We start from the raw sequence: 24,583 nt of genomic DNA, 5'->3' as shown, positions 1-24,583 counted from the left end.
TAGCATATACATACACCTAAATATATACGGCAATTTTCGCTCACAGCACGCCAACGCCGGCAAAGATGCCGACATCGGATTTTCTACGAGACACGGGGCCCTTAACGACATCGCTTTAAAAAGCATTTTTAGCCAATTACACGGCGCTCAGCCGTCCTTCGAGTTATGAACTCCTCGCGGGCCAGCGAGCGCGTTTTGATCTGGCCTTAACCAGGCGCAGTTAGAACGCAGGCGAGGGCTTGCGCAGACAAGGAACGCGCGGGGAAAAAAAAACATCTCACCAATGGGGCTATAATACTTTCGCATTCCCACATGTAAGCAGTCATAACTGACTCTGCCGAATTTTTTCTTGTTACAGGATATAACTGATTTTTCTTCGACACTATGTTTTTCAGTTATGCCAAAAGCAACAGAGTAGCAGCAAGGCAACAACACCTCAACTTAGGCAGCGCCCTAGAAATGCACACTTAAGTGCACGCTTTAGGGTAGCCATAGATGACGTCAAACACTTTGTGTCGCCATCTTAAAAGTTGCCTGTATGTCATGATACAGATGAACCCATTGCTTTTACTCCCAGTGAGGGGACACATTTGTCCTCAATTTTGCTAAACACTTGCTTTATACTTTGTTACTTTATGCATTCCTTCAATTTATACACTGCTACACTGTACATGTTTCCTAAACTCAGAGTAGGCGAAAAGCAGCAGTTTTTCGCCACGTTGCTTTACGAGACCCCCTGGTAGTGACATCCGAGCTGCACATGAAGGGGCAAGATAACAGCTCCATTTTCTTGAAATGTAGAAGGAACAAGTGCTTGCACTATGGCAAGCGTCAATTAGCAACAACGGCAGCATCACCTGGGTGCAGCCTTGAGATACAAATGTGACACACAAGAATAATAATGAAACTGAACTTAAAACTCATCTATAAGAAAAAACACAAAGAAAAAGGAAAGCGCAGTTATACACAGATTCGAAATGGCAGACTCCAATATAAAACAAAAGCGCGGGCAATGGACCACAACACGTAAAAAAGAGGGTGATGGCGGCGATGTGATTCTCTCCTCCATTTTTTTTTCTTGCCTCCTCACCATGTTCCCATCATCGTTCAGAGCTAGATCACACATCCCTCCATCTCTTAAGGGACAAAAATTATGCAAAGAGGAAGAACTCTGAATGCTGCCGAAACAAGCCGTCAGATCAAGGAATCGAACAATTACGCACGCACGCACGCGCGCACAAACACACGCACTCACACGCACACGCACACACACACACTAGGTAGCGTTGCACGAGGTCCATCGCGGCAGCGTTTCGGCACCTCTGCTTTGCACATAAACGGACATCGACACAATGCAGTACCGCGTATTTAAATAAAAAGCGGGCGCGGAGGGAACCTCGAGGACTGGTGGGTAAGGAGCGCGGGGCAGTAGGCAAGGGGCGCATACGAACATTGCACTTGGAGGAGGAGAAACAACAACACGTCTCGTTTCCAGAACTTCGTGTTCATCATATCTTCGTGGGATTCTTTTTTTTTCTAAGTCCAGGTGTAGCGCGGCGTAGGAGAGGGGAACAAGCGAGCCAACACGCTCTCCGTTTGCTTGGTTTCTGTCTCACGTCGCGGGCGAGAATTGCGGCAGAGTTCAGGTCTCCATGAAACTGGCCGGCGACAGCGACGACCGCTTGCCGTGGGAGTCGCCGATACCGTTGGACGACGCCATGCGCGCCATTTTGCCCGACAGAGTGCTGACGAGTTCGCCGGCGCTTGGAGACGACGTCATCGCTGACGACGGTGCGCTGAGCAGCGACGCCATGCTTGTAGGACTGACAAGACTCGGTGGAGTGTCCAATAGCCCCATCCCACCTTCGCGGTACCTGCGCAGAGCCAAAACAGGCGGCCCGTTAAGCACAGCTTCAAACACCTGGGGCGCAGCGCCTGTTCGCAAACCTCGAGCAAACTTGATTTTACGCAGCATTTACGTACCGCTAGCAAGATAACCGCAGCAAGAACAAGGCACACAACGGATTGTGTAGGCAGTGGTACACACATGTAGCAAGCTAGGTGTTAAAAAAAAAACGAAGGAGGAAGATTGGAAACAGTGAACAAGAGGATACATTGCTAGAGGGGACATTCGACATAGTATCTATGCTACAGTCGGCACAAGACATCTTTATTATGATAAAATGGCCCTCCTTAAAAATTTGGTGCACGGAACCGTACACTTGGCTTTGCCGCAAATAGAGTAGCTATGCGGAGAAGTGCGTTTGTATTTTTTAACAAAGCTTTTATATGTGTTTCGCAAGGACATCACCGCAAGAATATTGTGTAATGCGGCTAAGCAATTGTATTGCGGTGAAGTGAAGTGAGAATTCGCGCAAGTGGTAAGTCTAAGCAACATTTAATTATTTAGCATAATATGGCAGTGCCACCAACATACTCAGGGGGCAACAGGCACACCAAAGCTACAATTTGGACTGGGCCATTGGTTGGGGGGCTCGCAGGCGCCTCCACGTGCTGCCTTGATTTCTACTTCGATTACCCCGCTGCCCCTTAGGTTCACTGAAGATGTACCTTTTCCCTTCCCCCAGTGTAGGGTAGTCAACAGGGCTCAGTTATGTTGAACCTCCCTGCCTTTCATTTACCCTTTTTCATCTCTCTCTCTCTCTCTCTCTCTCTCTCTCTCTCTCTCTCTCTCTCTCTCTCTCTCTCTCTCTCTCTCTCTCTCTCTCTCTCTCTCTCTCTCTCTCTCTCTCTCTCTCTCTCTCTCTCTCTCTCTCTCTCTCTGTCTCGTTTAGTAATCTCAGGTGATGTCCTGAGGCCACAGTTTACCGGTATTATTTTATTTACGCATGTTAAATCTCACTGCAAAACATATCTGCATTGCTGTGAAGCTTACTAAAGCACACCCGCCATTATGGAACCCACATAAGACCCTCGCACTTTCTTTTTTGGCTCCGAGAGCTCACGATCCACTATTTATGCCATGCAATGCACTAAAACTTAATTCTCAGGTTACCGGAACCTAATTCTTCCATAATCAAGCACGGACACCAACCTCTCTAATGCAACATACAGCTTTGACCAAATCAACTGAAGCCAAAATGTGCGCTTATAGTAGAAAAGGCAAATGACTGATCAATGTCTCATAGCTTTTACATCTACTGATAAAATAGGCCAAGTGGAAAACCCATGGGCTAATAAAGAGTGGGCGAAAATGAGCACTTTCGTGACTGTTTCGCTCGTTGCCACTACAGTAGCGGTAACAGAGTTGCAGACAACTCTTAAGAGGAAGCTTTAGCTCGGGCCCAACTGCGACGCGGCCTATTCAAATACTTGTAAAACGAAAAAAAAAAAGCGTTTTTCTGAGATAACCCCTGGGCCGTTTTTAATAAAATTTGTTGCCTTTGAGAGAGAAATGGTAAATTCTAGTGACTGTTTGAAGCGGTATTTCGATTTAGGTCCTGATGTTTGTTAAAAAGATTTTCAAACATTCGAAAGTTTGAAAAAAATAGAAGCACGAAGTTTGCAGATTCATAGCTCTGCATCAAGAACAGATATCGCGGTTCTGTAAACGGCATCCTTTGGACCATTGAAAGCGGACAAATTCGATATGTCATTTTACATATTATGTGAATTTGTTACGTTGTTTACAAGGGTTCTTCAAAAGCTGTATGTCGATATTACCAAATTGATTTTGATTCATGTGTAACATGTCAATTTTGTCCACTTTAGATGTACTATGATATGCAGTTCACAGAATTGTATTATCATTTTTCGTTGCTGTGTTACTGAGTTCTAAACTTGATAGTTTCGTTTTTTAATATTTCCGACTTTTGTCAATTTTCAATGAAAAATTGACAGTCTAAATAAAGAATTTCAAACCAACAAACAGCCGCGAGATACTAAGTTTTTCTATTAAATGCAACAAATCTCGTCAAATTTGGTGCAGTGGTTACCGAGAAATATGAACTCTCCTTTTACGTGTATTTAGATAGGAGCACCCAAGCTAAAGCTTACCCGCCGTGGTTGCTTAGTGGTTATGGTGTTGGGCTGCTAAGCACGAGGTCGCGCGATCGAATCCCGGCCACGGCGGCCGCATTTCGATGGGGGCGAAATGCGAAAACACCCGTGTACTTAGATTTAGGTGCACGCTAAGGAACCCCGGGTGGTCGAAATTTCCGGAGTCCCCCATTACGGCGTGCCTCATAATCAGAAAGTGGTTTTGGCACATAAAACCCCATAATTTAAAAAAAAGCTAAAGCTTCCTCTTAATGCAGGGCGACTCTACTGTGCAGAGGGCTGCAAGTTAGCTACTGCGGCACGTGTAGTGCATGCTCACTATGTTGGCTTGCTGTGCGACACTTGCCTTCTAGCCCTCATAAGGGACTTGTATTCGGAGATGCGCAGCTTCTTGCCATCCACGATGCAGGTGCGCTTGGGCCGCGGTCGGTACCGGTAGTCTGGGTGCTTCTCCATATGCAGCTTACTCAGCCGCGACTGTTCCTCGTAGTAGGGCTGCTTCTCAGAATTGGACATGGCCTTCCACCGAGCGCCTGTACATACCGTGCAAGAGAAGGTAAAGGAATGTGCCTGCTGAATTCTTGAAAGAAGCACTTCACACACACACACACACACACACACACACATACATACACAGTACTTGTCAAATATATGTGCTACTATTCCTCACACCTTGTCCTGCTCTTCATATGAGCACTCTTCTGGTCAGATTTAGTGCCAAGACATTTATGAAATTCAATTTTTGTAACTTATTTCATCGATTATGAATGATGACAAAGAAGAAACAGCTACTCACCGAGTATCTTCGAGATGTTGGAGTTGTGCATGTCTGGACAAGCCTTGAGAATTTTGCGTCGTTCGTCTTTCGCCCAGACCATGAAGGCATTCATCGGCCGCTTGATGTGGGGTTTTCCGTCCGGATCCTTCTTGGTCTGTCGTATAATCTTAGCACCGACTATTTTGCCTGCACGGAAGAAAGCAGGCACTTACATTTCCATTGTGTGCACATAATCCAGTTTCGGAAGAGTTCATGGCATGCAGGTGCGCACAACATTGTCATTTCCACAAATATTGGTGTCTCGTATTCATGAAGTAATCTTACATTATCAGCTAGCAAGCTCAATGCATGAATTTGGGCTTGCTTCCAATTGGCAGCTGCAGTGACCACACGAAGCCAATCGTCCTTGGCACGCACTGAGCTGAGCACAGTAGAAAGGTCTCACCTGCCTCGGTGGCTCAGCCTGTATGGCTCTTGGTGGCAGAGAACAATTTCGCAGATTTAGGTTTTAGTTTAATAGTAGGGGCATGTGCATTCTGAAAGGGGCAGGGCATAAGAAACTCAACGGAAGGTTACGAGTATACAAAGCGAATGTCTAAGCCTTAGCTGTGGTGTAGGCTAGGTGTTCTCGTGCCCGATCTCGAGCTCGCCGAATCTCTTGAGGGTATGAAGATCCTGCTTCTTCCATGACATTTCAGGGCATAGGTTGTTTTATAGCGTTCCAGATTAAATTAGTGTGATTCTCTCCGTTGCTCGAGCACTCGCCGTCTTTCTAGCATACACTGGCGCAGCCGAAGGCACTATAACGACGCATGACGACGGGTGTACCACGACGATGACGTGACGACGACTGTGACAACGACTGCGTGACTACGATGGTGCCGTAACGACGGTATCACGAGAGTCGAGTGAAGAGGCCGAAATGGTGACGATGGAACGACCATGACGGCATCGCGACGACGGTATGTCGACGAATGCACGACAACGAACGCATGACAACGACTGTATTGAAGACAAAACAACGGCATCGTAATCGTGCTTAAAAGACGACAGCATGATTACGATGGAATAAAGAAGGAATGACGTCGATGAAACGAAGAAGACGGCATGACCACAACGGGAAGACGACGAGCGTATGACATTACTACGACGGCGTGACTGTATGAAAAGAATCGTATGACGACCATGGCGTGATGATGACTACGTGACGACGATGATACGGACTGAGTGGCACATACCCATGGAAGCTATTGACTCTACTACCTCCGCGATCGGCCCACCACTTCGTACAGCGCCAACGGTGAAAAACTGAACAACGAGCTAAGAAACGCTAACGTCTTAAAACTGCCCTTATGACGACGTTTCAGCAAAGCGCTAAAGAACCTCATGAGACCAAAGTTAATCCGTGCTAAAAGCGAGCCAATAACTGGAAGGAAAAGTACTAACTTGATCCTTTGGTGTCAGTCTCGGAGGCCGAGCTGTCGTTGTCGCGGCGGGATGAGGCCGACGAAGCGGGTGGCCGGGGATGGGCGCCGCCAGCGGCGGCAGTCGACTGGGGCAGGTACAGGTGCAGGGGAAACGGTTTATCGGGCCCCACCAGGGAACCGGGACCGCCCAGTTCCTTGTGACCAAGGCCGCCACCGGAGAGAAGGCTGCCTGCAAGACGACGCGGAACCGCCATCAGCGCCACAATTTTTTTAAAACAACTTGCCATGAATCATTATCATAAGCTTCGTCAGGTTTTCTCTGTTGGAAATGCTGTGCGACTTTGTTAGTTTCATCTTTTAAATGACCCGCCGTGGCTGCTCAGTGGCTATGGTGTTGGGCTGCTACGAGGTCGCGGGATCGAATCGCGGCCACGGCGGCCGCTTTTCTATGGAGGAGAAATGCGAAAACACCTGTGTACTTAGATTTAGGTGCACGTTAAACAACCCCAGGCGGTCAAAATTTCCGAAGTCCTCCACTACGGCGTGCCTCATAATCAGAAAGTGGTTTTGGCACGCAAAACCCCCATAATTAAAATAATATATATATTATCTTTGAAATGCGTAAGCATTTCTATGCCTACCCAACGAGGAAACCCGTCTGTCCGTCCGTCACATAAGACGATCGCTTTCAATATAGGGCCCGCAGCAGCGAGCAAATTTACTTTCTTGCTGTTTTTCCCTTCAATGTGAACTAAGCGGCTTGAACAGCGCACCCGAAGCAATCAGCAACCGGCACACACTGTCTCCATCGCAGATCGCTTTCAAGACAGGGCCCGCGCGACCACGCCATGGGCAGCCGCCGCCGGAGTACGGTTGATCGCGGTTAATAATGATTCGCATAGAAAGGAAGCAGCGTCACCATCCACGTCTACGTACGAGGTCTACCAGACGTGACAGTGTTCCATTACCTCACCTACTACAGCAGGAATCGGCCAGGGCTAATCTTTCACCAAGCAGCGGCATCACCCAATACGCACCATTATTTCAATTTGAACATAAAGGAGAAGCGCAACAAGTAAAACCAGACAAAATATGAAACAGTGTGCATAATACATGTAGTAGATATTTACTGCATTTACAAAATCTCTCTGCTCATTTCATCCCACGTACATATCCCCTGGGAGTTATCGATAACTTAGTTAACCACTGCTACTACTCACCTCTTCGTCGTCTCATGCTGATTTCACTTAGCATTTCGGTGTTGCAATCGCGCTTCCCCGTTTCACGATTCTTTCACGGCGTTTCTCGCCATTATAACAAACACAGAAGCATGCGACGACGAAACAGCAGGTGATTATTAGCAAATGCTTACACAACATTCAGATAACTCCCACAGGAGATTCTACGTGTAAATTTTTTTTCCTAGGGATGTATGGCTCAACTAGCAGTATACTACTGCGGAAGCTCTGCGCATTTCTTGATAAACGACGCCAATTTCGCGCCATGCCATGCATCCACATGGGAGCTGTACGATGCTTAAGAATGCGTTGGTGGGAGCCACAACAAATCGGGTCGCGCATCAGTGCTCGACAAGTGACATTAACTCACACTGGAAGTTCCATTTCTAAATACCATCAAAGCTTAAAGCTGACGACAAAATTTGCCTGGAACAACCGATCACACACACGTTACACACGTTGCCCTTCTGGCGTTCTCGAGCTTGACGCAGTACACGCCACAATTCAAGAGACGAGCACTGAAACACGTTTCCAGAATGCCACAACAACAGAAAATATGAGGATCTCCACGCGATGTTGGAATGGGTTTAAGCGAAGCTTTTATTTGTGTTTGTGAAGAACACTTCTCCTGCTTAGCGACAATCTGCAAGTACAGGCCACACGACGCAGTTGGACGCATTTTCACCAGGAAGCGCTTCGTTCAACATAAAACCTTTTAGGTTTGATCGTGCAATATAATGCATGACGATAAAGGAATGACAACGTTGGAACGACCACGACGGCATGAAGATGGCATGGTGACACCAACGTGACGACAACGTGATGCCAATGCTGAAATAATGCGGATGATATGACGACGACGGTGCGATGAAGATAATGTCGCAGCTCGAGTAACGACGACGCCGTGTCAACGACAGCATGACAACGATAGGATGACTAAGTTGTAATGACGGCTACGCAATGACGACGATTGTATGACACCGACGGTTTGGCGACGATAGCATGACGACAATGGAATGGCGATGCTGGGACGACGATGATGGCGTGACGACAAAAGCTTGACGACAATGGAGCGACTATAACAAAATGACAACGATGGGACGACCACGACGGCGGCCCTGTGACGACAACGCCATGACGAAAATAGCATGACGACAATGGAATGATGATGACGGTATGACGACGGCGGCTTGAAGATGATGGCGTGATGGCGATGATATGACAACGCAGTGACTTTGGTGGAGTGGGAGCATGACAATGACACGACAACTAAGGAATGATGACAGCATAAAGGTGGTGAAATGACGATGGAGACGGAATTACAGCGACGGCAGGACAACGATGGCCTGTTGGTATTGGAGCTCGAGCCAGCACTACGTACTTGCATCACCAGCCACAGCTATTCGGCAAGACAGAACTCAACAGCAGCAGCAGGGAAAGTTGAAGTAAGAGGCATCATTTCTCTGGTAGATCAAGTTAATTTCGTTCTGGTTCTATACAAGTCCAGTTCAGATAAAAAAATCAATAAGCACACTTATACGAGAGGTTCACCGTTGTTAAGAGATGATTTGTTCGTGCCACCATACGTGTTTTCTCTGCAAAACAAGAAAATCGCCAAATGAACTCGCACAATCACATGGCTTGTGACCACATACTGGTATAGGAAGGAATTCCATGGTGTCCCATCAGGCTTGACAGTGACACGGGGATGCTAGGAGCTCTGAGATGAGGCGGAAGCCCTGGATAGGCTGCTGCAGCTGACAAGAACGGAGAACCAACCTGCACGAGAACGAAAAGCAGGTGTAAAAACGAGAAGCTAAACGCTTGTAAAATATAAAACACTTTTGAAAGCAATTAAAACGCACGAACAGTAGGGAAACAGTCATCATGCAGCAATTCGCGCACGGCAACAAACAATTACAAACCACTGAAGCAGCGTGGGCGCAGAGTTTAGAAGTAAGAGAAGTCAGCGCTAATTTATTGCAGTGCACAAACGACCTGAACGGAATAAGTTACAAACAGGTATTATTCTTTCAATCCTATGACCGTAAATGGTGTTCTTATTGCATGAAAAAATACGGCAATCCCATAAGGCATGCAGATAATTCCCACTGCTTGAAACATGGCTGCTGACAGGTTCCGATAACGCTGATTACTCTTCAATTCCCGGACGCTGAACTAGTGCAATGTTGTTGCTCTCGTGCAATTTTCGCTACCATATTAACGCACAAAGGCAAATGAAAGTGAGAGCCAGCTATTCAGTCGTCACCATTTTAGAAACAAGATGGTCGCCTTATTTGGACACCGGTGCATTGTGGGTAAGTTAGTTCTAAACGTTTCTAAGGGGTCAGATAAGATTTTCACCTACGTACAAAAGAGCAGCCAAGGCAGAGCTCTCATTTCATGAAGGCCACCCGTTCATCCGCTGCAACAGCAAGCGCTCCAACGACTATAGTCGTTGGAGCGCTTGCTTTGTGAATCGTAGCTGTGGTGCTACTCTATATAGTCGTCAGTCGAGCGCCACAACGCGGTATGTAACAAGCGCAAGCTTCGCTCATTCACACTAATCACATAAGGACAGGATTAATTAGGTTATGAATAGCACGGACACACGAGGCTATAACACTCGCAGGACAAGAACAGATGCACTACAGAAACACCCAAAAAAGCGCGGGCGTGACGATAACCGCCGCGGTAGCTCAATTAAAATATAAAGCGTCCTCACGCTATAGGATGTGGGCTCGGCGTCCGCCGGTCGCAATTGGTCATTTCGTCCACTTGCCCACCCATTTCCCTTTTGTTTAATATGTCTAATTTCATTTAAAACCACAGTTAATTTCTCTGTGCTTTCTTTGAATTTCATTGTCTGTAGGTTTCATATGGTTGTGACTAACAAAAACCGAGTCACTCGGCTCCCCTTCCACTCGCTAGGAAAAAGAGAACGGAGCACGCGTCAACCTCGGACTAAGGGTTGCTTTCAACTGTCACCTCTTGTGTGTGAGCAAGTGCTTTGAAATATGCAGCACTCAAGAGCGCATCCGTAGTTACTTGTGAACATCTCCGAAACTAAAATTGTTGGCAGTGCTTGTTCCTGTTCAGACATGTAATTAATTCTGTTGTTGCATTATTCCCAGCTTCAAGCGCAGTACAGCCTTTGTCGAAAATTAAGAAGCCAGCCACTAGACGGCTGACTGGACTTGTCGTAGGGACCCGTGCCTGCTTCCCGTTGTTCGAAATCTCGGGACATTAAACGAAATCCAGATCCCGGCTCACTTGAGTCTGTGGGTGTCGCACGTGCGATAGCAGAAGCGCAACACGGCCCGGAGACAAATTTTGTGCACTGCTGAGCCTTCGAAGCTCCTTGGGACAAAAGACTGCAGTGTACTTACTAGCTGTATGCCCTGAGCAAGCCCTATAGCCAGAAAGGCGAAGCTCACCGAGATGGGGGCGCTGGCAGCAGTGGCACTGAGAAGGCTGGCTGCGGAGTGAGGAGAGATCCCTGGGTGAAAGCCCCGGGGCGATACTGAGCTGCGGTCGGAGTCCCTTGCCTCGTGCTTCACGCTGGCAGGTGTCGGGCTCCCACTGACGCTGCATTGGAAGAAAAGGTAAGCATGCCAAATGGGGCCCACAATTCGACATGCGATGCTTTTGGTCTGCATTTATTACACGAAACTGTTTCCTTCAGAAATCAGAGAAGGTAGCACACTTTCAAAGCTACCCGGATCGTACGAGGCACTCTCGTTTAGTGAGCAGCATTGCGCCAGTTACTGAAAATAGAGTACTGAATTCACGCAACCTAGTTACGACATCAGTGCACACCAGCTGTTCTCCCAGTACTCGTTAATTTACACGCCAAGCAACGGAACGAGAGCACCTGGGCACTTCAATCTATCAGCGCCCTCGTATGTCTGGATTTCTAGCGTCCGGGTGAATTAAACCGTCGCCCCCCTAAAAGAACGCTAGTGTGTAGCAATGCAAGGAAAGCGCAATCTCACAGAAGCGGCTAGATCCAATATGAACTGCTCAAGACCATACGTGATTATGTGATTTGCGCGTGAACACAACACAAAACACAATAGCAGTGCCGGTCAAACACATCATTTGTGCAAATCTGCTAATTTCGATTTTGCTGTTTGTTTGTTTCTTCGTTTTCCTTGCTCCGCAAAATACAGCACGGCCGGCGTATAAACAGGACTGTGACTATACACGAGAACATGTGCAAATAAGTAAAGTAAAAGACTGCAATCGCCATTTCACCGAATTCGCATGGGTGAGAGAAAGAGAGAGGAAGCCAGGATACAAAAAATGAGGACAATATCAGTCAGCGTGTGTGGTCCACGCGCAATTCCACGAGCGCATACCTGCTGGCAGTGCTGCCCGACGAGCTTCCTCGGGGTTTGCTGAGGTTGAGCGGTGTGTCGAGGTCGGGCGCCGGGTCCGGTGCCACGGCGCTGGGCGTGGGCGTCCGGTTGCCCGAGCAGGAGTTGCCCGGACCCCCTCCTCCACCACCTCCTCCACCGTGCACCAGCCGCACGGCAGGCGTTAGCGGGCTGCCGGAGAGCGGCAGCAGCGGAGCCGCGCCCGTCACCCACGGCTGCAGCGGAGACATGGCCGCCTGGGAACGCGAGTGAATATGGAAGAGGGTCAGTGAAAGTGGTTCACCTTTTCTTGGCAACGTTGCCATTGCAATATAAGGCGTCAATCGTAACGGCTTCAGCCGTGGCGTACTCCACGAGCGCCACACGCAAGAAGCACAGCGGCCATGGGTGGTGCACGTTGAAATAACGCCTCTCGAGACTGTGTATATCCAGCTTCCCCTAAAGTCTTCCAGGTCATTAGCATTCCTGAGTGTTCCGGATCCCGTGCTTGAGCAGCAAGAATGCGATTCGACGTTCAAGGTTTTGAACCAGACTTTTTCTTATAGTGTTCTGCATGGTGCGAACGTAAGGATGGATCGGTAACACACTGCGTTGATATAGATGCGGACTGCTTGAACCTGTGTCCTCACGTAAACATGCGACAACTGATTATAAACGCAAGTAAACTTACACCAGGTCGATATCTTCGGTAGATAATTTTTTTCGAGAAACTTCCACTTTCGTGCCATTTCATGCCGCGAGCGATCACTCAAGTGTATCGACGGGCGTGCCGTCAGTGACTTCACCATGTCATCGCGCACGTAAGTGATACCCCCGAAGGGCGATAAGTCGCGAATACGGCCCCGCCTACCATGCAGCGAAAATCGCCTCTCCAGGCGCCGAGGCTGTACGCCCGAACGGAATAACCAACATGCATGTTCGAAGCGTTCGCAAACAGAGACACAGACAGACAGACGCAGTGGTGCTCAACATGCGTTGTACAGCGGAGAAGACAACACGCAAACAGCGCTGTGCCTGCAAGGCGCCCGTCAAACGAGCGGGCGAACAACTCGCTCGATTGGCTAGCTTGGCCGAAATCGCTGTCAAGCGGTGTTGCATTTGACACAGAGGCACTCACAACAGCTCTACATCACTGGAGAAAAGAAACGGACAATTACGTTGGCTCTCTAGAGCTCACTGCACTTGGGAGTGCGTGAGGATGCCCGCCATACGAGGCCCGCGATTAGCTCTGGTCACATACGATACGATGTCCATGGCTGTATCTTTACAGGCATTCAACATGTCGCCTATTCGAATAGCCAGCGGAGTCAAAAGGTACAAGCGGTTCTGCGTACTTTCGACGCAGCGCAGCAGATTTGACATAGCGTTTATTTGAACTCATTTTCTTTCATCCGCGATGTCTCCAACGCGAACACACTCAAGCAGACTCGACGCGGACTTATCGAGCGCACTCCCGAATTTGTTTCTCGCAGGCGCCGAGTATGCGCTCCGTCTCGACTTCTTCATACACACTGGGCGCATGCAGAGTGTTTTCCGCCAAGCGGCCGCGAGCTCACGGCCGGCTACAATTGAATTGTGTTGCGAGTGCGAGGCGGCGGCTGCATATTTGATACGGTACCACCTTGCGCCGTTGTCCGCATTCGTGGAAGATGCGTTGCCTTTCTTTCTATCGCCGCCACAGTAGAGCGCGAGGCGGCCCCGGGGCCGGCGGCGGCGGCGGCAGAGAGCTAAGTGCTCGCAGGCAGCAGCAGCTGGTCCGGACCACGCGCGCTCGGTCCGCGCCTTTTGTGAGACTCGCGCGGCGCGAGAGAGCCTCTCTTATTCTCTGGCGGCCGCCTTCTCACTTATTCATCTCCGACGAGACGGACCGCTTTGCGCTGATCTAATCACGACCTACCTGCAGTCTGTTTCTTGTCTCTCTTTTCTTTTTTTCATCCGATATTCTTTATTCTCTACATTATCTAGCCCTGTTCTCTATACGCTTCGCGGCCCTTTTTAGCAAGCTTCCATATCCTCTTCCCCTTTCCAGAATTTCTCGAGCCACACGTAAAACGTATGAAGCCGTCCCGAAAGAAGCCTCCGTTGGCGGCGTGCCACTGAGCACGGCGACCGTAAATCTGGGATTCTTTTGATGGACATCAATGGCGGAGAGACATCTCTTCAAGGACAAGCGTGAGGAGGAAATGGGGGCCCGGTAGGCGGTGCAAGTGTATACGCTGCTTAGTTCCAGCCCGCGTCTCTATATAGGGCAGTCTATATTGTATGACAACCTCGAACGTCTATAGCGTACTGCGTCAGAAGACAGCATCGACGCGGTGAGGCGATTGTGTGCAAGGCGAATACGCGAAAAGACGGCTAAAGAAACGATTCTCACGTTTATCGAAGGAGTGAAACGCACGGTCGCAAGAACCATTCAATTCGTCGGACGACTGTAGTCATATATGCCAACAACCGCGTACAACCAGTTTTTAAGAAACTTCCAATAGTCGGAGTAACCATCTTTTCGACGCGCTGTACGACATGCCGGATGGTTTTGACGCGTATGTCCCTCCCCTTTCACCTTGTGAAGTAACTTATGGAATCGTGGAACTAACGACATTGTTTCTATGACTCGCTCTTTTGGCGGCGTTTCTGGTTCTCACTACAACCAGAAAATGTTTTCAATAGAGCAATTGTTCTTAGGCGAGAACCTCCGAAAGTTGTGTAACGGTGAACTCACGGACCGGCGTGTGTTAGTGGGGAGTGGGTGGGAGTGTTGGGAGGGGGAGGGGCAGGCGAGTGCAGGTTATAGGGGATCGCCAAAGCAGCTGGTGTTGCGTCGGCACGTCCCAAAATGCGGTCGTGTCGCATTAGCAGGAAGGACTCGGCCGCTTCGCGGCAACAGAAACAAAAGGGGCCAGAATGACTCGAGGAAGGGGGGTGGGGAGAGAGAGAAGAACGGAAGGTTTAAACGGGCCTGTACGGCAGCAGTGGTGGTGGCTGGCTGCTCTTCCCTTCCTTCCACGTGAGGCTGCGCGCCGAAAAGTCGCGCAGCTATAGCGGACTACGTCGGCGCGCGAAGGGCCATTTTTCTTGTCAACGTTCGCGGCGATGGCGGCGGCATCGCTATTTCGAGAATCGCGCGCGCGCGCGTCCGAAAATCGGGGAGAAAAGTGTTGGGAGCAACCAGGGGAGGACGGGCGACAAAAAAGCACACAGCGGCTGAAGGGACGGCGCGCCAGCGAAGACAAAAAAGCAAGCGTGACGAGAAGAACAAAAAGAAGACGGAGAACCAGAAAAAGAAAGCAAGAGTCGCGCCCGGGTGCGTATCGCAGAAGAGAGGCGCGCGTGTAGCCTAAACTGAGCCGGGCCTGGAAGCAAAGAAGCAAAACAACAGCTAGCGAGGTGACGGTGATGCTGACGAGAAGAGAGGAGCGCCTGGTGCACGGGAGTTTGAGGAGTGGGCGGCGGGGGGGATAGACGCGAAGGCATCGATAAGCACACGCCAAAGGCGGCGGCGACTACCCCGAGCGTTGACACTTCGACAGTTCGACATGTCTGCCTCCCTCCTCCGTCAGGGGTTCCCTTTTCTTCTTTTTCTTTTCTCTTTCGCGTCATCTTTTGTTTCTACCGGTGCTTCCTTTGGAGTCGCACTCTTTCACTGCTTCGTCTATTCGTCTTCGTTGCGCCGCCATTCGCCTCTCTCGGTTTTTTTTTTGTCTTTTTTTTTTCGCTGTGTTGAAGCAAGATGGCTGCTTAGCTGTAAAGGCAGCAGAAAGTCTACCTCTTGAGCGATCGCTCTGCGAGGGCGTAGCATGGAGGAGGCCACAACTGTCTCTTACTGGGGTAAGAGAAAACAAACGCCGGACATAGATTGACACTGACACAAAGAAAAGCCAAAGTAGCGACCAGTTTAGGGACAGTACCGTTGTGCCGTTGGGAAGAGTTAAGTGCACAAGAAAAGATCTTGGCACTTCCTGGAAGAATTCGCGAAAAAAACACGACAAATTATGTGCGTGCATTTTTCGTACTGATGCGGCGACGTGCAGTTTGTCTGTGCGCTAATGAACCGCGTCAACTTCCGCTAGGACCCAGAAAGACCTTCCCCTCGAGTAACTACAGGAGCGATAGTGTTGACAACGGATGCTGTGTCGAATGAACAAGCCACCTCGTTCGATAAAAACGTGTTTTTTTATTTTTATTGGTAGCCCGTCGGTATACTCGCTATGCTTTATACCCGCTATACTAGCTCGCTAATACGTCACGCATTCGTATAGGAACTGCTCTAGCCATAGATATACTGCTTTTTAAGTGCAGGCCTGCTGTCTTAGAAGCTTACGCCGACTTCCATCGAAAGCAAGATATCCAACTAACGGCGCAGTAGTTCGCTGGCATCATGTAGAACGGCGCTTACTCCCACAATACGGAACAAGATAATATGCGGACCACAATGCGAGCCGGTACATGACGGTCGGCGGCTCAGACAACACGGCCGGCAAGTCAAGTCCAGAGAATGCCACCTAATAAATCTCACCAGTCCATGAAATCCGCCCCTCACGTTTCCCAGAAAGCAATAGACGTTCCAGTTGCCTTTCCATCTCTCCACAGCATATATACCGACAAAAGAGGACAGTCAATGACTAAACACGCAAAACATTGTCCCAATGCAGTGGCACAGCCGTTTTTCGCTGTTGCCCAAACGCTCAAGCCACGGCACTAACGCACGCAAGCAGGCACGCACGCAAGAACTGCAGCGTCAGCCGCAAGGTACATGCATTCTCGATGAACGCCCGGCGGGCCATCGCTTCGCCGTACGCTCTCTCTCTCTCTCTCTCTATCTATCTATCTATCTATCTATCTATCTATCTATCTATCTATCTATCTATCTATCTATCTATCTATCTATCTATCTATCCCTCGAACAAACGAACGAAGAGAGAAGCAGGAAGACAGCTTGGGGTCAGCAGGAGGCGCCGGTTTACTTCATTATTCAATCGGGCCTGCATTAGGCCATTAAATATTAATCGGCCAAAAACGCGGAACTCGTCAACAATGGGGAAGAAAGCGGCGGGCGGCCGGAAGGGACCACACATACATACACTAGAGTGCTGGTGATTCCGCATTAATACACCATTATTGTGCCACCTCCGTTCTCCAAACCTTTCTGCGGCAGGGAGGCAACTGCGCGATTTCCCCCGCCACTTATGCAGGCGGAACCTTTGATTGCGCCGTTTGCCCTCGTCTGTACACTTGCGGGTCCCCGCATTTTTGCCCCCATCCCGCGCAACCCAGCGGCATGCCTCTGATTTACCGTCTTCATCTATGGCCGTATTTCTTGCCCTCCCCGACAGTGGCGGTTACTGCTGCGCCTCAGGATCCCTAGCCACACGCGCGGTTCTCTCTTCGTGTTTATCGCGTGTCTCGTTTCCTCGCTCTCAGCAGGGAAGGGTGCTCTCATCCGAGTACGCATTCTCTTTCAACGTCTGGCGCATATATATATATATATATATATATATATATAGCGGCGTTGCAAGAACAAAAGCTATCGGGTTACAACTTTCCAGTCAGGTGTAGCGTGTATCTCCCCGTTCGAGCTGAAATATAGAATAAAGCGCTCGCCTTTTGGCAAAAGTAGATGTAACTATTGCATCTTACGTTTCTTTTTTATTTTTTCCCACATTCTACTGTACTCACTCTTCGAGCACGATTTCAATCTAGTAACCTAAGTTAATCTCTTTGCACTTGTCATTGAACATAAACAGGATGAAAGCTTCACGGAAGCATCAGCTGCTTAAAATAAGAGCGAACCTTCGTTCCTACGATGAAACACACAGCAGGCTTCCGAAACCAATGGCCTGACGCAAGCTCTTGCTGCACTGCACGGATTTCGCGAGGCGAAGTATCGGTAGAGGCTACGCAGAAGGCGAATGCAGCATATATAGCTTAGTGAAGCGGCACTCATACGCAGCGTAGAGGACATAAGGAGAGATTCGGAGGAGAGAGGGTGCGTGTGTTCGGGATCAGGGGCGGGAAGACCCACCAGGCATCGTGATTTTTTGTGGAGAAAAAGTAAGACCCGATAAAATGCTTGTTTCGCGAATGCAAGGCCTTACCTACGGGTTATCCAAAAACTAAAGGGCAACTATGTTCACAATGCGCCGGACAACCAGCGGAGCTTTCTGTAAAAAGTCAATTGATTGCATTCTGTGCCGCAACGGGCACTCTTAACTCGGGCCTTCACTCTAATACAGCTAAAGCTAGGTTTTGTACATTGCGTAATATTCCGGTTAGATTGAAGGGCGGCCGCTACAATAAAGAGCGTGGAAGACGAAACGTTACACAGGGGCTGAAACAAAACCAGCCCCGAGCAAGTATATTCATTTATAGGTAAGTAACGGGCGCATAAAAGAGTGAGCAGGTGCAGAATTTCGGCGGCCTTCTACTTAGAAGAAATGCCTGGCGTCAGGTCACGCTTGAAACGCCAAGAGAAAGCTGATATTCCCAGCAACGGACAGCAAACACAAGAAAAGCTTTCATCGCCGCCTCATCGTAAACGTCAGCGCGCACTGACAACGAAAAATAAGCGAAATAATAACGAGCCACGGCGTCCCAGAAATAGCAAGTAAAGGACACAGAGGAGATGAAGGAAAATGTGGTCTCGCTAGGGAGAAAAAAAAAAGTAAAGTACTCGCTAAAGAGATACAGGCGGCTGGGCTGTGCATGACTGACTGAAGGCCATTCAGGCGCCCAGCATCGTGGGCGAGCCAAACAAAAGCACCGGTGAAAGCTGACACCGGCGGGTGATGCATGATGATGGCGCTTCCTTGGACTGGTTGCGTTTTGTGCGACCCATCTGCCGCCGCGTTCCTCACTGTTTATGATCGGCGCTGTGCAGCGGCCTCCGTAACGAGAGAGCACCCTCCACGGGCGCGCGCGAAAGGACAAACGCGCGCATGAAAGGCAACGCGCCCTCTTACAAAAAGAAGAAGAAAAAGCACACCGGAAGCCGCAACGCTCTCAGCAAAAGTGGCAACGAGGACGACGACGCAAGTCCGGCGAGGTAGCTATCCGTGGAACACTGACGCTACCCTTTCGTCTTGTCTTTATTTCTCTTTTCTTTTTTAATCAAGTTAAGGTACGGAACCCTCTGAACACTTATACTACTACTACTACTACTACTACTACTACTACTACTACTACTACTAGCTTGCCAGTACACTGGAAAGCGTCGAAACACCCTTAATAAGCAGCTAAAATATTTGTTTCTACGAACGAGAGGCCGAATTCTCAAAGCTTTTCTTTCGTAAGTGGTAGTGGCCATAGGGTGGTCGCCTTCGCTAATAAAATGTGCAGCACTACGAGTGGTTGGTACTTGCTCTTAAGAACAGTTCCAGCATAAAAATTCTTCGTGAATACCGGCCTAGTTTCGTTTTCGGCATCCTGGACGCGGATGCGCTATTACGTCATGACACATTGCCCCGCTCTGTTCTTGCGATCGCTGGTGCTGCACGCGAGAGCAGCCAGAGGACGCGCTAGAAGCACTGCTGTCTGCGTCTCACGAGCAAGGACATTATGCCTAACCTTATTGCTACGCGACGACAGCAAATTTCGCTCTGTGTCACGACGTCACGATAATGTCACTTACGCCAGGGCAGCGTTTCAAGAGTATACTTTAACGCCAAATCAAAATATACTGTAGGCGTGTCCATACTTCTTAAGTGCCATCCTTAGACGTGGGAATAGCACGCGTTTAGGTTTGCTCTCAGCACACGCCCTTTGCGTCATGTAAGCCCGAGAGCCCTTCTTAGGCCCTTTCTGTGCAGAACCTCAAGTCGTTCCAGCTGTGATATCGATGGGGAAATTAAAGGGAGCTGATACATTATTCGACTCGTCACTAGTGCATCGTGCAACCTGATCATTGAAGAAGGGTGATTGCCGACAGCAACGGCAAGGCTAATCTCACCAGTAGCCTACAACAACTCAACTCAACTCAACTCATGTAAGCCCGAGGGCACGGAATCAAATCCCAGCCGCGCCGGCCGCATATGGAAGGGGACGAAATGCTAAAAACGCCCGCGTATACCATGCATTTTGTGCCCGTTAACGAACCCCAGGTGGTCGAAATAAATCCGGAGTCCCCCATTACGGCGTGTCCTCATAATCATATCTTGGATATGGCACGTGAAACTCAAGAATTTGTATTTTTGTTTATGTTGGTTAAACTCACATTTTATGAACGATTAACACAAGCAGCAGCAGACTTGGAACAGTAAGAGACTGAGTAGACTATTCCTAGGTGACTGGCTTTTCCTTAGACAATTCCGCTGCCAGTTCCGCCTGCTTCAGGAACTTGGCTAAATACACTTGCTCGAAGCAGACAGCCATCTGTTATATTGCGCTGCCACAAAATAGCGGCGTAAGTAGAATCACTTTGGTTTTTTTTTTTTGCGTAAATCTTTCTTGTGCAATCTTGCGTGGCCCCGTGTTTCAACAGCTCTAAGCATTTTCACGAGCAAATTTTTTTTTCGTAAAACTCGTCGCTACATTTGTAAAATCGTAAAGCGAGCCCCAATTTGTACACTTCAAGAAAAAATTTTTCTAGTGTTGGCAGGTAAACGCCTGTCTCAGATAGCGGATGTAAACCTCCGCGAACTGTCATTTCTTTCCATCTTTTTTTTTTCGTGTTTAAAACAGCTCACTAATTGACACAAAGTCGCTAATTCTAACGGAGCAAACAGGAGTCAATAGGCGCGCAGCCATGACAAGTTGTGTCCGCGTGCGCAAAAGTTTTTTTGCTAGTGAACTTACTGAAGAATTTGCGCACGTTTGTACACTGTACTGCGAGTGCTGCTTAAATTGCCAAAATATGTCATCATCGCTACTCAATCCTACTCTAGTTCTCCCTCCCCACGCATTCCTCTATCACTAGCACAGAGTCGAAGGGCAGAAGGTTACTTCAGCGGCCGCGACCTCTACGTCTTTCTTTTACTTAAGCTTTCCTATCTGTCTTTAATTCACTTGCTTCTCTTCACACACGGACGCCTCCGTTGAGAAGTGCGCAAGCTCTCTTTTGAGGCTCACTCACAACCACGAAAGCAGTAATCTGGACGAAACAAAAAAAAAAAAAGACAATCGCTGCAGCGGTCTCGCTTTGGGCACCTTTACAGCTCCCCCTTGGTAGCAGGCTCCCCTACCGGGCTGGACAGTAAAGAATAAATCTCGGCCCCATGGAGCAACCTGCCGTGGCCACGAGAGCTCACCCGCGTTCCCATGATTTATTGGTCGTTTCGAGGGGGGGAATATACCGCAGGTTCACCGGTCAACTGTGCGCCAACGCTGTCTGGCCGAGAAGTTTCATTGTCGTTTTCTTTCGATCGCCATCGTATACGACGCCGCCACCTAACGGGCGAACGACCTGTCCAAGGAAGGGTGCTCTTCTCTCTCCCCTTTGCGTCACCACCACCTGCAGACAATGTCCGTGGCCCTCGATCGGTCAAGCGACCTAGCTGGGCTCCTTTTTGACCACGCCGCGGTGAAACACCGCCCACGATGTCCCTCTGCGGGGCTGCAACAGCGAGGCTTCTACGAGGAAAAGCAGGTGGACGCGACCACCGCGACTGACCACGGCACGGGGTTATACGACGTCCGATTAAGATCTCCGCGGCGAAGCTTGAAATTCCTCCGCACAGCGCCACTGGGCAGAGAGGCGTGACGACCCTAGCAAGCGACTTCTGGCCGTCTCGATACGACGGAACGCCGATACTAAAGGACGTCCCTGATCCATATCGGGGGCAGTAATCGAGAGTTGTATTCTAGGGAAGAACGTTATACGGGCTCCAGTACATATATATATTCTAGTCCCTATGATTGGGAGAGCAGGGCCGCGGAGAGCCGGCGTGCAGTTATATATACTGCCTGCGCGGAATTCCGCTCACTGTGTGCGTCTTTAGAGGTGCCCCATTGGTGAATACGACCTACAGCTATAGCGTACGTTACGCAGTGTTTCGACGTTCGGCCTTTACGGCGAAAGGGCGGCTGTTGCAAGCACAAGCTGCAAGAAACACGGTCGAAACACGCATCGCGACATTTGCCGTGCATGGTTTACGACCGTGCGCTGAAGTATACATTACAATATCATAGCGCGGCCCCGCACTTTGCTTTGGTCTCAATGATTTAGCGCGTTGGTATGTTTACATCTCGGCCGCAGATCGTCGCACGGAAAAACAGAATCGCTAAGGCGAAAGATCATTATGTGTCGCGCTATGGCACGAGGCATAACGACCTAATCGTCCACCCCGCGGTCTCATCCTGTGGCCACAGTGAATCTGACGATGCAGCGCTTGATTTTTATATGTTATCACTTCGCGCAGCTTGGCGTGCCATAAAAAGCAACAAGAACTGAGCATGACTCCTCATGAATGTTCATGAGGACCTACCCCGGTTCTGTTTAACGATCTTAACTGTAATGCTATGAACAGCTGCCCGTCAGCGTGACCGACACTGGTGTCACTGATAGCCACAGAGTGGGCTAACCGAGGTGATGGACAACTAGTGTCATTGTTATTCCTACAGGATCGGATAAACCATGCGAGTCGCTAGCATTGCACGTGCCCCCGAAAGAAAGGTATCGCGCAAGTCAAACTCCTTATACATGCAAACTGCAGCAGAGACATGTGTAATACAAGTCCATAATGCCGTCAAACCACGTAATTTCGAGAGCTAGCCCGTTCACAGACATGCCTACGTTGCCATGCGATGCGCCATATGCTCTCTACGTGCTCAGGAGAAATGCCGCAACTATAGGCGTTCAATCTCTCAGCACTCCCGTGCAATACACGTACGATTACTGCATTCACCGTAAATCACGGAGTAAACGCAGCCAACTTCAGTGAACTTACATGTATAGCAAAGTAAAGCAAGTTAATGGACGAGTCAGTGCATGAATACGAGCCCGAAGCGGTACTAAAACAAGGAAGACGACAGGACAGAGTGCATCTATACAGTATTGTACACCTCCCGCTACTGTTTGCCACAAACACACTTTACAAAGCAATTGAATAGAGCGCCACCGACAGGCAACGCGATCATGCCGGAGCAAGCAAACGGTTACCGCGCATGCCCAGTCAGCCAAGACAGCGGTGCGAGGAAACGTGCGGGAACGGCCGTGCTCAACGTCGAAGCGCGTGCGCCTAAAATTTTTACCGTGGGCGGTGTATGCGCGGCCGTGGGCGACGAGACGGGCCTCGTTGGCACCCGGGGCAGTGCGGCCTCCAGCATGGGCATCAGCAGAAATCCTTTGGACACCGAAGCCGCGGCCATGTACTGACCACTGAGCCGCGCCTGAAGTGGAGGGAGTCGGGTAGAGGTGGGCAATGCACGTAACGCGCTCGCGAAATACAAATGTATTTTGTGCACATTTGTAACAAAAATATGCGGTATCATTTTTTTTTCAGCGGTGTAGTTAAGCTTATCAATGCATCGGCCTTATGTGGGCTAGACCTAGGGCTCAAAAAGCAATTGCATGCAGTAAGTGTAATGAAACACCTCTATCGGCTTTTTCTTTCTTTACTTTTCGTTCCGCGTGGTCTTAGATTTTCTACCTGCGCCTCGCGAACATTTAAAGGAGAGTGCTTAGCTGCCAACATCTGCGCACGAGCACCGAGACTTGCCGAGTAAGTTGCGGTCGAGACTATTATTACAACGCTGTGCTGTTTGGGATGAAGCAAGATACATGCCGAATCATCATTCAGCCTCACAGTATTGCAATAAAGTGTAGTAGGAAACACATAAGCGTGCAGTACCCGTTGTTCTGTTCGCACTCTCGTCCTGTTCAGTTCGCTACCTGTCAATCGATTTCCTATTGACTCGAGGCAAAGGCGATCAACGATGCAACTTGCTGTCAACTGCTCGTGAACGTACGGCTCTTGGAACTATAGACTTTCGTCAACGGCTAATCCTTTCGTGAAATAAAACTTCCAAATTAGGCGATTTTCTATTAACTCCGATGATCCCCTGCGTCAGCACCTGCTCCCACCCTCCCATACAACATACTCACACGCAGAACTCAACCTCCGAAAGAAATAGCTGGCATCAGTTCCAGAAACACTGAGTACACTCTTCCCAAAGCGACGGCATCTATACATGGCTCCAGCGACGGCCACGCTACGCCTTACGGTCGTTTCCAGGTAGCTCGTCACTTGCCACGCATCATAGCAAGAAAGATGGGCGTCAGGAAGGCACCAAATTTACGTACAATATATTTCTAACGCTTGCACAAACGGCACTGCTTTCAGTTTTGACCAACCACGACACCGAGGTGGGTTCAGTACTAAAAGGCGACCGTCTCCGCGCGATCACCGTTAGCGTGCATCAGTCAACGGACATCCCAAACTATCGGGGTGCTAAACGTGCCTTCCGCAAGGGGCTCGCGGCACAGCTTTGCGTGGGCTGCCAAAGAGCAGTGGGTCGGCTGCGTGCACGCGGAAATCCACGCATCCACGCGAGTGCACGCGCGCGCGGGTCTCCTCACAAGCGGCGACAACGCGTGCGTGGCGAAAGAGCCCGCGGTAGCATGCTGCAGCCAGCGGCGTATCGAATCAATAGATGTCGGCGGAGGAGGGGGCGGAGGAGGGGGCGGCGGCCACCGCACCGGGAACCACGGCGGGACTGCATCGACAACTGCTGCCGCCACGGCTGCGGCAGAAGGGCACAGAACAACTGGGCCGAAGATGAAGGATGGCGGCCTCGAAATTAGCGCCTCCG

General features: G+C 49.5%; 1 protein-coding gene across 5 annotated transcripts in view; it reads right to left on the bottom strand.

Moving 5' to 3' along the window:
* Positions 1-1,056: 1,056 nt before the first annotated feature.
* LOC142579586 (uncharacterized) overlaps positions 1,057-24,583 on the bottom strand; it is a 515,154-nt gene continuing 491,627 nt past the window's right edge. For 3 of the 5 annotated variants that reach the window (XM_075689952.1, XM_075689956.1, XM_075689953.1), the window contains 8 exons: positions 23,024-23,161; positions 11,825-12,078; positions 10,901-11,051; positions 9,119-9,242; positions 6,245-6,454; positions 4,817-4,984; positions 4,367-4,553; positions 1,057-1,874 (listed from right to left, as the gene is read on the bottom strand). In XM_075689952.1, the coding sequence (XP_075546067.1) occupies positions 1,643-1,874; positions 4,367-4,553; positions 4,817-4,984; positions 6,245-6,454; positions 9,119-9,242; positions 10,901-11,051; positions 11,825-12,078; positions 23,024-23,161 (1,464 nt within the window). In that variant the 3' untranslated portion in view covers positions 1,057-1,642. The remainder of the gene's footprint in view (positions 1,875-4,366; positions 4,554-4,816; positions 4,985-6,244; positions 6,455-9,118; positions 9,243-10,900; positions 11,052-11,824; positions 12,079-23,023; positions 23,162-24,583) is intronic. The other 2 variants (XM_075689955.1, XM_075689957.1) reach the window with 2 other exon arrangements.

This window comes from Dermacentor variabilis, chromosome 4, assembly GCF_050947875.1.
Source record: "Dermacentor variabilis isolate Ectoservices chromosome 4, ASM5094787v1, whole genome shotgun sequence".
Taxonomy (NCBI): Eukaryota; Metazoa; Arthropoda; class Arachnida; order Ixodida; family Ixodidae; genus Dermacentor; species Dermacentor variabilis.
This window is presented reverse-complemented; position numbering and strand designations above follow the sequence as displayed.